Source organism: Chrysemys picta, chromosome 2, assembly GCF_011386835.1.
Source record: "Chrysemys picta bellii isolate R12L10 chromosome 2, ASM1138683v2, whole genome shotgun sequence".
Lineage (NCBI taxonomy): Eukaryota > Metazoa > Chordata > Testudines > Emydidae > Chrysemys > Chrysemys picta.
The window spans coordinates 216235699-216249710 of NC_088792.1; the positions used below are offsets into that span (position 1 = coordinate 216235699).

At 44.1% G+C, this 14012-nt stretch overlaps 1 protein-coding gene across 9 annotated transcripts in view; it reads right to left on the bottom strand.

Annotated features, from left to right (window-relative positions):
• The window catches only part of GAREM1 (GRB2 associated regulator of MAPK1 subtype 1), a 138992-nt gene that overhangs the window by 86804 nt on the left and 38176 nt on the right, over positions 1-14012 (bottom strand). The window contains exons 1-2 of one of the 9 annotated variants that reach the window (XM_065585445.1): positions 6505-7576; positions 5948-6079 (exon numbers count right to left, since the gene is read on the bottom strand). The exons of 7 other annotated variants lie outside the window; for them this stretch is intronic. In XM_065585445.1, the coding sequence (XP_065441517.1) occupies positions 5948-5999 (52 nt within the window). In that variant the 5' untranslated portion in view covers positions 6000-6079; positions 6505-7576. Of the gene's footprint in view, positions 1-5947; positions 6084-6504; positions 7577-14012 lie in introns of those variants that run through there. One more of the 9 variants, XM_065585446.1, reaches the window with a different exon arrangement.

Sequence of the window (14012 nt, forward strand, 5' to 3'; positions counted from 1 at the left end):
ACATCGAAGCTAAGAATATGCATAAGTGTTTGCAGGATCAGGGCTATAGTAAGTGACATTAGTTGCTTAATCATGTTATAGCTCTTTTCAAAAATCTGTACTCACAATTCAGCCCTACCAACCAGTAATGATTTTTAATGTTTACATGTGGAAGTGGTCCTGTACTGAGTGGCTTTGAGAATTGAATACACTATTCCTAATGAGGTATCACAGTTATATATAGAGATAGAGACTATTACCCACCTCCCTTTAGACTCTTTGATAAAATGACTTCACAGATGCAGGCCAAAAGTCACACTGGGTCTCTTTCTTCTATATTGCATTGTCATAAGTGGCCATTGCTAATTTAAGATAGAAAAGACTGTAGTATTTGTCCTCTTTCTGCATATGTTCAGAGTGCAAGGGAGAAATTCACAACATGCAAAAGTCAGCCGTCTCTCACACACGCACTCCTACCCGCTATTAAAAACTGCAGTGCAATGGTTTGCAAGAAGAAACCTGAGCTGTCATATGAAAAGCTCCACTTTATGAAGAGATCAGGCGTTTGTCAGCTGATAGCCTCTTTAGAATTTTAGATCTAAGAGAAAATACAGCCTTAACCATCTCCCAGTTTGTTTACATGACTGCCACATTGCTGAAGAGAGATACTTTTTGTAGTGACATTGAATTAGATTTAGCAAAAGGCCAAAGTATGAGATTTGAATTAGTTATTGCAATTTAATGTAATGGGCTGGATACAGATCAGCAGTTTTTGCTCATGATTTCCTCTCCTATATTGAAAGAGGAGTTGTAAGAACTCAGCTAGAAGAACTCAGATGCTAGAAAGATGTTCTAGTTTCACTACAGCGTCTGTAAATATGTCTGTTATCTGATGTTACTTTGCAATTTCCCGATGTTATAGTCCTCAATGAGCCCCCCCACACGTCCCTGTGTGTCTCCTACAACAGTTTGCTACTAAAACTATTTAACTCTTTTACCCACCCTCCTCCAGTAAGAGAGCCTCAATGGAGGAACAAAGACACACTGAGAATTGCACAGATATCATTTTAACCAGTTCTATTTGCAGCAGTGTACACTAGCCAACCTGTTTCAGGGACACACAGGATGATGTGCCCATATATAGCATTCCTTGCAAATGTTGTTGTACCTATCCCTCAATGTCTTGCACAGTTTCATAATAGCTATTGTCTTAGACCTATTTGCATCTGCTGAGATTTTTTTTTTTTTTTTTTTTGGGCACATCAGTGATTCTTTGACTGGTTCTGGGATGCATGAAGGCATATGCAGGCACCTGCTATACCCTCACTACAGATGCCATGGGGGGGGGGGGGGAGGGAGAGAGAGAAGTCAATAACCTTCCCAGCAGTTGCCAGACAGACTCCAGGGCCGAGAACTGTCATTATTAAGATGATCACAAACACCTTTGGGCGGCAGAGCAAGATACCAAGATGAGTATTTCCTCCCTCTACTGCTTTCAGGCCTGTATGCCAACTTACAGATGGCTTGGTAGGTGACAAAGTGCTCTGAGCTTCCAAAGCAGTCACTGGATTGTGAGAAGCATTGTTGGATTACAACTGGAAAGACAAATTGCACCACTGCAGCTGCTACACCAGCCCTTGCCATCTACACTAGACTTCCAAAAATACAGAGCAGCACGAGGAGAGAGAGCATGGTACTTTGCATTTGTCTAAGCAAGGCTATCACAATGGAGGAGTATTAAATATTGAGTCAGATCCCAATATTAGAATCATTTGTATAGCACAGGAGTTCCTTCATCAGGACAGGTTAAACATGGACAACAGTCTAGTTTCTCCACACTTTTATGTGGGCTCCCAAAGTTGTAGTGAGAAAATGTGTGTGTAAAATACTTTTGATTACACTAGAGTTGCCAACAGTCTAATCACACAAACCCAAACACCCTTGCCCTGCCCCTTCTCCGAGGACCCACCCCCCTGCTCACTCCAACCTCCCTCCCTCCGTCACTCCCTTTCCTCCACCCTCACTCACTTTCACTGGGCTGAGGCAGGGGGTTGGGATACAGGAGGGGGTTCCGACTTGGGGCAGGGGGTTTGGGGTACAGGCTCTGGGAGGGGGCTTGGGGTACAGGAGGGGGATTTGGGGTGCAGGCTCCAGGAGGGAATTTGGGTCAGGAGGGGGTTCTGACTTGGGGCAGGGGGTTCAGGCTCCAAGAGGGAGTTTGGCTGTGGGAGGGGGCTTAGGTGCAGGGGAAGTTTGGAGGGCGGGCTCCAGGAGGAAGTCTGGGTGTGGGAGAGGGCTCAGGGCGGGAGATTGGGTGCAGGAGGGGGCTGGGGTGCAGGCTCCAGCCATGCACGCTTACTTTGGGTGGCTCCAAGAAATGGCAGCATGTTTGGCAGTGGCCTCTTGGCGGCTCTGCATGCTGCCCCTGCAACTCCCATTGGCTGCGGTTCCCCATTCCTGGCCAACGGGAGCTGTGTGGGGGCAGAACACAGACACCCCCTGGCCATGCCTCCTCGTAGGAGCCGCTGCCGGACATGACGCTGCTTCCGGGAGCGGTGGGGAGCCAGGGCAGATAGGGAGCCTGCCTTAGCCCCGCTGGACTTTTAGTGCCTGAAGATCTCCTGGATTGGCTTCAGTAGTCTCCAGGAGATTGAGCCCGATTCGAGGAGATCCCCAGCCAATCCGGGCAACCCTAGATTATAGCAATGCAAATCCATCATCTAAAATAGAGTTGCACAACTGTGAACAAGAGCAGTATTTAGCCAACAGGAATTTAATACTCTGTGCAAAGTTGTTTAACTTCTGAAACATTTTAAGACATCTTTAACTTCTACATGATACTTTCAGAACCTTGGAAATACTTGTGGGGTGTCATGTTATTTATTTTTAGGATCTTTAATATAAGCAGCCAGGCTGCAAAGGTACTTCATAACAACTGTAGGTACCTCACCCCATCAAGAGGGAAAGAATGTGACACTTACCCATTCCCCAAACTAAGTTTTACAGCATTTTCTCCTGGTTTAGCTTCTCCAACATTAGCAGATGTGTACCTTTATAATACTGTTACATTTCAGTCTATTTTTTCCTAAACCTGAAAGGTCATAAGAATATTCTGGCAGTAAGAGGCTTTTTTAGCACTACACTGCACACAAATTGGATGAGCAGCCAACTGCTGAGTGGGAGGCTCATTTACAAGGGCCATTTGTTTGCCATATGTCTTCTTTTCTAGAAGAAACGAATTCCAGTCTTTGCAGTTTTAACCATAAATACAGCTTAGCAAACAACTGTGTGTTGAAAAGCATATCACAAAACTTAAATCAAATCACAGTATTTAGAATCCTGAAATAAACTGAGATTATTACAGGTTAAAGATTATGGCCCTGATCCTGAAATTCTATCAGCATGAACAGAGCCTTATGCCTGGATGGGGTCCCACTGAAATAAGTGAGTTGCATAGATACAGGGACCTGCTCACAGATATAAGCCCTGCTTCTGCAACCTGAAGTGTATCATTAAGCCTTCTTTTTATTTATTAGAGAGAGTATTTTCAGGCAGACACTGACAGATACTGGCCTGGTACCAATCAGATGGTGTATGTTTATTATTTACACCCTGATACAAGACATTACCTCTCTTTAGTCCACCAGTTCTGAAGTCAAATTGTCTTTGTTCATTCTATTTTCATAGTTCTCTATAAATATAAAGCTCACATTTCTATAGCAACCTTCCTCCTGAAGGAAACCAAAGTGCTTTACAAAGAAATTTGATACCATGCAATAGGGATCACTTCACCACCAAACACCACAGCCACGTCTGGAGAAAGTTAGAGCTGTTTAATACCACACAGCAACCCTACTTCTCATCCTAAATGCTTCTTGTCATGGATCACTGGGCATGCCCATGCCCTGTACCCCTCTGCAGTTTCTTGTGAGTGCACCCTTCCTAGTGATGGAGGCCCTGAAGGAAGTTCCACAACTCTCCCACTCTTAGATTGGGTCCCTCGGCTTCAGCATCTGTTTCTCACAGTGGCTGCTTTTGCAGGGCCCATTTGGCTTGGGTCACTGCAGGAGTCTCTCTCTCGCTCTCTCTCAGGAGCTCCATACACAATGACAGCTCAACCTTTTCAAAACACAATACTACTGTATTTAACAGTGAGCTGAACACTGTGGTTAAAGAGTAGCAGCCGTGTTAGTCTGTATCCGCAAAAAGAACAGGAGTACTTGTGGCACCTTAGAGACTAACAAATTTATTAGAGCATAAGCTTTCGTGGACTACAGCCCACTTCTTCGGATGCATATAGAATGGAACATATATTGAAGAGATATATATACACACATACAGAGAGCATAAACAGGTGGGAGTTGTCTTACCAACTCTGAGAGGCCAATTAAGTAAGAGAAAAAAACTTTTGAAGTGATAATCAAGATAGCCCAGTACAGACAGTTTGATAAGAAGTATGAGAAATATTCTCACACTTCTTATCAAACTGTCTGTACTGGGCTATCTTGATTATCACTTCAAAAGTTTTTTTCTCTTACTTAATTGGCCTCTCAGAGTTGGTAAGACAACTCCCACCTGTTTATGCTCTCTGTATGTGTGTATATATATCTCCTCAATATATGTTCCATTCTATATGCATCCGAAGAAGTGGGCTGTAGTCCACGAAAGCTTATGCTCTAATAAATTTGTTAGTCTCTAAGGTGCCACAAGTACTCCTGTTCTTCTTACTGTGGTTAAAGAAATGGGTTAAAACAAAAGAGACTGACCTGCATAAATCTTACCAAACTTCACTCCTTCCTCAGAAGTTTTCAGTAAGTTCCATTCAGCCTAGTCATCCCTACTCCTGTGCTGGGAGAGACAGCAAGCCCCTGCAGCACTCAGTCTCAGAGAGAGAGAGAGAGAGACAGACAGACAGACAGACTCTCCTCCAGATCTTTAACAACAACAGAGGTCAGGATTTGTTTATTTACAGTTGATATGAAACACCTCCAACGGCAGTGAGTTCAACTCTGATCCCCATCCAGCATTGTGCTAGAGCATTGGTTCTGTTCTGACTCAGAGTGCCACCCACCAAAGCGCTATCGATATATATTGCAGTCCACTGTTTTCCTCAGAGGTCTCCCATCCAAACACTGGCCAGGCCCTGCTTCCAGATGTAGTTCTAATGCATTTCACAGGTAAGGTGCTTCATTTAATGCACTGTGTGTCTAAAGTATTCTTCTGAAGTATGCTCCTTGACCAAAGCCATGGGCAGCAAACTAGCAGAAGGTTTATGCAGGATGGGGGGAAAAAAAAAAAACCCTACTCAAGCATACACAGTAGACTCTTCATATAAGCACTTCTATATGGGGGCGGGGAGGGAATGCAGGAAAGACATTTAAATGCACTAGAACCATAAAGTTTGGGATTTTAGCATTGCTCTCCATAAACAGATAAAAAACAAACAAAAAAAACTTAGATTAAAGTAGATTGTATTTTGAGCCTGTCAGACTTAAGTTTAAGAAACCACAGCATTTTTCCTATACAAGAGTTTCATCCCTGATTTTCAGCAATCTAGTCCACTCTGTTAGAGATATTTGTACTTTTCAGGAGGTCATTCTTTTTTACCTCACCAAAATGAATGTAAATCCTAAGGAAGTACGCTGCCAGTTCTGTATTAATTATTATTTCATTCTCTAGTTTCTCATGAGAGATTAATAGATTTAATTTTGGCAGAGCTGACGCTAGTGACCAATTAAGATACAATGCAATGAGCTGTTCCATACAGTATGGGTTCTAAAATTGAAGGTTATTGACATGTCCAAGGAAAGAGATCTCTTTCTTCAAGGCTACATGGGAGAGACATCCCAAAACATTTTTCTCTTTTAACCGTGGGTGAGTGTCATAGCATAGTGACCTTTGAACCACTGACATGAGGAATATTGAATGGGACCACGGTCACGATTCCCCTTCCCAAAATGTAACTTACTCAGTGGTTTAGATTTAAATTTCTTCCTTATCCTCTGAAGTCCATCAATCATCCAAAACAGAGCCTGTTAAAGTCTTAGCTTGTCTGCCAGGTGGCCCACCAACCAAGCTTGCATGGGAGCCTGCATATGACCTGTCTGGTTTTAAGATAAAGTTAGATAAGTTTATGGAGGGAATGGTTTAATGGTAAAACATAGTAGTCAAGGAAAGCCAAGCAATGGTGGGTAAATAGTATAATGGCTAACGGGGTCGGGCTGGAGACTCTTGCCTATATGCTCGGGGTCTTACTGATCGCCACATTTGGGGTCGGGAAGGAATTTTCCTCCAGGGCAGATTGGCTGAGCCTCTGGAGGTTTTTCGCCTTCCTCCGCAGCATGGGGCAGGGATCTCTAGCAGGAGGGTCTCTGCCGATTGAAGTCACTAAAAACAGGATTGGGGACTTCAACAGCAGAGTCCAGGGAAGGGGTAGGGACGGTTTTATGGCCTGCAGCATGCAGGGGGTCAGACCAGATGATCATAATGGTCCCTTCTGACCTTAAAGTCTAAAGTCTATGAGACAAACCCAGGCATGCTGCATTTTCCCTTCACGCTACCTGCTCTGCCCTTGGGATCAAAAAAGAGTGTTTTACAGTTTACCCAATAACAGGAGCAATATTCTTGTACATCATAAAAAAGCTGAGTGGAGGGGCCGGGGAGTGGGGGGGAGGGGGGGGGAACAGTGCAGAAAAAGTGTGTATTTTCAGCTTGAACCAAAATAATGCTGTAGGCTTTGATAGAGTTTCTTCAGAGCCTAGGTCCTATAGAATAAAGCTAAATCCTCACAGTTCATGGTATACCCCAACCTTCCATTGCCACCTGTTCTACTCTTAGGCTATGTCTACACTACGCACCTTTTAGCGACACAGCTATGCGGCTACAGCCGTGATGCTAAAAGGTGCGCAGTGTAGCTGCTGTTTGTTGGCAGGAGAGAGCTCTCCCACCGACAAAAAACTTCCACCCTCAACAAGTGATGGTAGCTTTGTTGGCAGGAGAGCATGCCTGCCCACAAAACACTGTTCACACCGGCACTTTTCATTGGCAAAACTTTTGTTATTTGGGGATTTTTTTTTCACACCCCGAACGACAAAAAGTTTTGCCGATGAGGTTCCAGTGTAGACAAAGCCTTAGCCTTACATTGTCCTGAAGTTCAGACAGAAGTATAGCTAGCCTTTTTACTAACATGAGCAGTGCTCATACGTATTTAACTCTAGGATAATCCATGTTAATTGAGAAAAACTATACACACCACACTATAGTTTATGGCAGGGGTGGACAAACTACGGCCTGCGGGCCACATCCGGCCCGCGGGACCCTCCAGCCCGGCCCCTGAGCTCCCGGCCCGGGGACAGGGAGCATGGGTATGTGGATGGGGCAAATGTCTGGGGGGGGGGTGGGGGGAGGCGTCCGGGAACAGGGGGGATTGAATGAGGCAGGAGTCCGGGGGGGGGGGGGGGACAGATAGGAGGTGGGGGCCGGGCCACGACCCCCTCCCCTAACCTGCCCTCCATACAATTTACAAAACCCGATGCGGCCCTCAGGCCAAAAAGTTTTCCCACCCCTGGCTTAAGAATACTTTAAAAAAAAAAAAAAAAAAAACACAACAAGCACAAACCTGCTCACACTTTAAGGAAGCATCTCCCCCTACAAAATTACAGTCCTGGATCACTAGCTAAAACTTAAACTCTACTTAAACTCCCCACATAACCAACACATTTATATTTGGCATAGTAGTGTGTTTTCATTTTGCTACTGGCACTGCTTTATACAGCAGTTCAGTCATTGCTTAAGAAACATGTGATGTTAGTTTCTTTAATAGGATACACAGTTGTGACTGCTTTGGTTCCCAGGCATAAAGTCTTCTGGTTTCCAGGGGGAAGAATGAAGTATTGCTACCAGACTTCCCATCAGCAGTTGAAGCAGCACGCACTGACTCAGAGAAGAAACTTTTGGATGCCTGAGCAGACATTTACAAGATCACATCATCCTGTGCTATAGGCTTCCCGCTTTCCTCCAAACTCCATCCCAAAAGTCTTCCTGTAGACTTCTATCCAGTGTGCTGTATTTTAAGCAACAAAAATAATATTAGTTGTTTTTGCACTACACCTCTACCCCGATATAACACAACCCACTATAACACGAATTCGGATATAATGTGGTAAAGCAGTGCTCTGGGAGGGAGGGGGGTGTGCACTCCAGCGGATCAAAGCAAGTTAGATATAATTCGGTTTCACCTATAACGTGGTAAGGTTTTTTGGCTCCCGAGGACAGCGTTATATCGGGGTAGACGTGTATTTACTTGCCATTTTAGTTTAGTTAAAACAGCTCCTTCTCTAATTTTGGGAAGTTAATCAATGCAAGTCTGAAATGTGGGTTTTACATACTATTTCCTACATCTGTGATAGGAAACCTATACCGCTTTTTTCAAAAGTAGATTTAGACCTAGAGGAGACCAAAATCCAGGAAAGGGAGTGAAGAGATGAATGTGAAAGGGAGGAAAAATGCACAAAAAGAGTGGAGAGGGTAGAAGACGAAAGAAGGAATGTGCAAAAGAATCCACATAATGAAGCAGTCACCCCCAAAACAATCATTTAAATATTTGTACTTTCAAGAATTCTGCATCACTATTCTATAGTATGGATCTAGCAAAATAAGGATTACATGATCCTGTATTTGAATTAAAACCAGAACCCTACCAGTTACTACATCATTCTTTGCAAGAGCTTCATTTGCAGTAGCGTTCGCTTTCTTTCCTACCCCCATAAACACACAGTGTCGTCAGCTATGAATAGTTCACCTAGACCTTCATTACCAATAAGCATCTTCAGTCCATAACACTTGTCTGTAAGGAAAGAAGACATAGCAAGATTTTTTAACAGAGGAACAGGTTGTCTGCCTACTACAAAAGAAGACTGTGGATTCTTGTTTTGCAGAGAAAGTGATACCTACTATTTTTGCCAGCTTCACCAAAACCAGTAACCACGCCCTTTGGCTTGCTTCCCACTCCTCTCTAACCCTTCCTCCAGCCTCTTGGCTGCTGAGATGGGCTGCTACTCTACCCTTTCCTTGACCATTATTTTTAAATAGTCATCCTCAATTTATGCCTTGCTGTTCTTTCCTAAGCAGCAGCAGAGTGAAACTGAACCAAATTTTTTATCAGTTTTATTGCTGTCCAAACAAATCTGAAAACTGAAGACTGACAAGACCCTGGTAAGCTTTCATCCAGCTGCAAGTTCGCAAAGCTAGAGCAACAGCAGAGGCACAGAGCTGCCTGAAGAATCAGGAGGAAGATGCTGTATTGGACACAAACTCCATGTTCGGCCAGTTATCTTCTCCAATTAGAAAGGCTAGAAATTTAGTTGGGTCTCTTCCCATCTGCCCCAAATGAAAATTTAGATTTTGAAGGAGCTGAAGGCTTTCATTAGGACATATAATCTGCTTTCCATAGAGGCCTATTTTTAAAATCCAGCTGGGAATCCCAGCTTTCAAACAGAAAAATTAATTAATCTCTGACTTTAATATGAGGTATTAAGGCTACAATCATGCTAGATACCTATCCGATCAGTCTATTAAAAAGATATGGGTACAGGACACTTGTTCCCAAGAGAAGATACAAGAATGCTGCTGGCTGCAATCTGCTGAAGGACAGGGAAAGAGAACCCCAAAGAGCATCAAGACAAGATAAGTCTCAGGTTACAGAAATATTTAAATAAGGGCCAACCACTACTAAGAAAAATGGGGGCTCTTTGATTATTCAATTACACAAACAACTAAAAAACCCCACCCCAAATCTTTACTTTTACTTTGTTTCTGGAAAGGAACGGATAAATGATTTTCATGGACCTTTATGCAACTAACCAAATATTTGAGATAAAAAAACAAAAAAGCGCTCTTATAATTGGATGTTTCTCTAACAGTTATGTATGACCACATGTCAGTGACTGTACTTTTATCAGCACTAATTGCAAGAAAGACATTAGCAACTGGATGTCTTCAAAATGGCACTAAAACCAACAGGGATCAACATCGCAGGTAGCCTTCCATACAACAGCATTGGCTACTGGGCCATCAGATGCATAAGTGTCTTTTGGAAGTGGCACACATTTACTTACATGAAGTGTACAAAAAAGAGTATTACAAATGCTGCATTTAGGCACTGTTCTTTCTGAAAGTTACACAGCCTTTTAGGGCACTTTAGCCCCAAGAAAACCATGTGCTATTTGGGTGTCAGGCTACACTATCTCAGGCAGGGTACAAAGTAAATTAAGAAGCAAAACATCCTGCTTCATGGCAGGGAGTGGTACAGCTGCATGTAGGGAAGAACTCATGTGAATAAACTCCCCACCCAATAAACAATGCTACTCCCTGTTCTAGGTCTCATCCTCTTTTCTTGGAACCTCTCAAGGAGGATTCATTATGACCTAGGGCTGTACAGTTCCACTGGCAGAAAGTAAAATGTTTGGTATCAGAGGAAGCCAAATATACACAACCTGCTCTTCTTTCCAATTGTAGAGATAACTAGACACTAGAGGCCCCTGCCCTTTACTGAATATTTGGGACATGGGGGAGGGGATGCTTCCCTCAACTGTGGATTCAGAGTGGGAAGCTTAAGCGAAGAGTTGTCCCAGGGGGTCCCCTTTTGAATGGCTGAATTTTGGCAGTGAAGACCTTCAGACTGTCAGCCAAGGAAGAACCCTGTGTCCCCTCCTTTCTCTACAGGCATCTGGGAGACACTGAACATACTTAGTATGTAGTGGAGATCTAGTAGGGTTGGCATAGTGCTGAGGGGCGGATAAGGTCACAGCTCTATTCCAAGCTCCTTGTGACCTTGGACAAGCCACAGCCTTAGTATGGCCATTTAATAATTCTTTGTCAAATGTTTTAAGAAAGTAGCTAGACTGGTATGCAAGTGCCAGGGTATGAAGACATGTGCCCTCCTTATAATTCCCAAGGATCCAGTTGCCATACAGCGTATGGCAGAATGGCTGTCCAAATCACAAATCTGAGTCCAAGAGTCAAGAGAACCTTTAGAAATAGGAGCAGCATCCAAAGCCACATATCACAGGAGTCTTAGGGTCTGTCTACACTGCATTTTAAAATCACAGCAGCAAGACTCAGGCTTGTGCTAGGACGCTAAAAACAGCTGTGTAGATATTCGGGCTCAGGCAGGAGCTTAGGATCTGAAACCCACAAGAGCCAGAGCCCAAACAACTACATAGCGGTTTTTAGCGCCATAGGGCAAGCCCCACAAGCCTGAGTCTGTAGATCAGTGGTCCCCAAACTTTTGAGGGTCTCACACACACACACACACACACCCTTACCCCTGTCCGCGCTCTGCCCCCTCCCCCCGCCCCCGAGAGCTGGGGCCAGAAGCGGGGCCTCTACTGTGGGGGGCGGGGGGAGAGTGACACGGACAGCGGTAAGGGGGAAGAGGCTGGTGCTGCAACTGGGGGTGGGAGTGAGCCACGCCGAGGCTCGAGACAAGGCCAGGTGTGGGGCCAGATGAGAGGGACGCAGCTAGGGGCGGGGCCCAAGCAGAGCTGGGGAAGGAGAGGGGCTGGGTAGAGCTCCCTCTCCACCCCCTGTGGGGGCTGGTCCCAGCCCTGCTGCGCCCTCCTCCCCCAGAGTTCCTCCACACACTACTAGACTCAGGCTCTGAGATTTGCAGCCATGGGTTTTAAAACACAGTGTAGACGTATCCTTGGAGCTCTCCAGCTTCACAACTGAAGAGGCACATTCACTTATGACAGGGCCTTTAGCCAGTATCATCTTCCTCATTAGCAGGAAACAAATGAGCAACACAAGCCTATGACGCATTCGGCCATGATTAACAAGTCTATCAAGTATAAACAAGCTTTAGAGCTACCATACAATAACATCCTACTAAACCAGCAAAGAGATTTCTGACTTATTCATCCCAGCTGCCTCACCTGTCAAAGGCTCACATGACACAGTTTTAAATTTTTCAATCAGTGCTTTGTTTAAAAAAAGAGACACTCTGATAGCTATCAAAACACGTAGGTAAGCAACAGGACAGGGCATGTGTTATTATAGCACAATAATTGCACACCTCCACTATGCTGTGAGGCATGAGGTCAAAGGCAGAATGTTTACAACACCCAAAATACATGACAGTGTAACACACCCTGGAATGTGATGTTCTTTTATTTTAAAAAATTAGAAAGTGTTTTCTTCTGTACTAGTTACATCATAGCTGCCAACTGTGTGTTCATATACAGAAGGAGGTATCCCCCCAAGCAATGAGAGAACATTTTAAAAAAGTTTACTTTTTAAAACATGTTGCTTTAACAACCCTCTTCAGAGGAGTGTTCTTGCTCTGAGGAAGCTCATCAAACATGGCAGTCAGAAGAACAAATGAGGCAAGCAAGCTGCCACCTACATACAGCAGAATTAAGACCCTATATTACATTTTATATATAACTTTTTAAAAATCCTACAGTTCCTGTTCTGCAAGGTTGAATGAGGAAGTCACAGCAAAGGGGTGGGGGCAGAGATATTATTGGTTAAATGACCCTCCAGTTGCATCAAACTTGTTTATTTTCAATACAAGTTTCTCTTCCCTGCCTTGCTCTCCCCCCCTCCCCCCAGCTTTTTTTCCTTTATAAGAATGGCCATACTGGGTGAGATCAATGGTCTATCTAGCACAGCATTCTGTCATCTGACAGTGGCCAGTACCAGATGCTTCAGAGGGAACAAACAGAACAGGTCAATTTACTGAGTGATCCAATACCCGTCATCCAGTCCCAGCTTCCATCAGTCAGTTAGGAACACCCAGAGGATGGGGTTGCATCCCTGATCATCTTAACTAATAGCCATTGATGGACTTTCCTAATTCTTTTTTAAACCCAATTATACTTTTGGCTTTCACAACCCCCGCTGGCAACGAATTCCAGAGGTTGACTGTGCGTTTGTTGTGTGAAGAAATACTTCCTTATGTTTGTTTTAAACCTGCTGTCTATTAATGTCATTAGGTGGGTGAACCTAGTTCTTGTGTTATGTGAAGGGGTAAATAACACTTCCTTATTAGTTTTCTCCACACCCTTCATGTATTATATTGTATTATACTTACCCACACCATCTTTGTTGTTCTGTAAAGTTTTGTTTTGTTAGTTTAAAAAAAAAAAAAAAAACCCAATGGCTCTGTCAATTTTTAGAATTATTGAAATCCTTGCTCCGCATGTAATGCCTGCAGAATGACAAGTCTAAGTAATGTGTCTACTTCTAGGGTCTTTCAAAGAAAGGACATACAGGTGTAATGTACTATGATCACACACAGACACATTATGGTCACCAGCAATGACTGAACCTGGATCCTCAGCATCAAAAAGCCTCTACTTCTTGAGCAAAAAGAAACCTAAAGGAGTTCCAAGATATTAGAAGCCTGAATAGCCAGTGCAGTGACACATGAGCACATGCAGCAGCCAGTGTATTACATACTCCTTTTCAAGCCTATGTAAAGTGCCGGAGTGTAGCACACCGGGGTCAAATCACACTGAGGATCAAGATGTCTGTTTAGGGAGCCGCCATTCATTATACAAGAAAATTCACCTTTCCGACTGACTCCACGGGGACCACCACGGATGGGGATGAGGGAGGCAATCAATGTTGATAAGAAGCAGTATACTGCTGTCTGATTCTGCATGCTTTCCATTTCCAGAGTCCCTTTTGTTTAAAAGGAAAGTGTAATCACTGAAGTCCCTCAGTCCTATGCCCCAAGATAAGATATGACAGGTTTCCCCCACACCCCTCTCCCCCGACAGACTACTTTTTACTAATATCCTCATAGACTCATAGACTTTAAGGTCAGAAGGGACCATTATGATCATCTGGTCTGACCCCCTGCACGCTGCAGGCCATAAAACCGTCCCCGCCCCTTCCCTGGACTCTGCTGCTGAAGTCTCCAATCCTGTTATTAGTGACCTCAATCGGCAGAGACCCTCCTGCTAGAGATCCCTGCCCCATGCTGCGGAGGAAGGCGAAAAACCTCCAGAGGCTCAGCCAATCTGCCC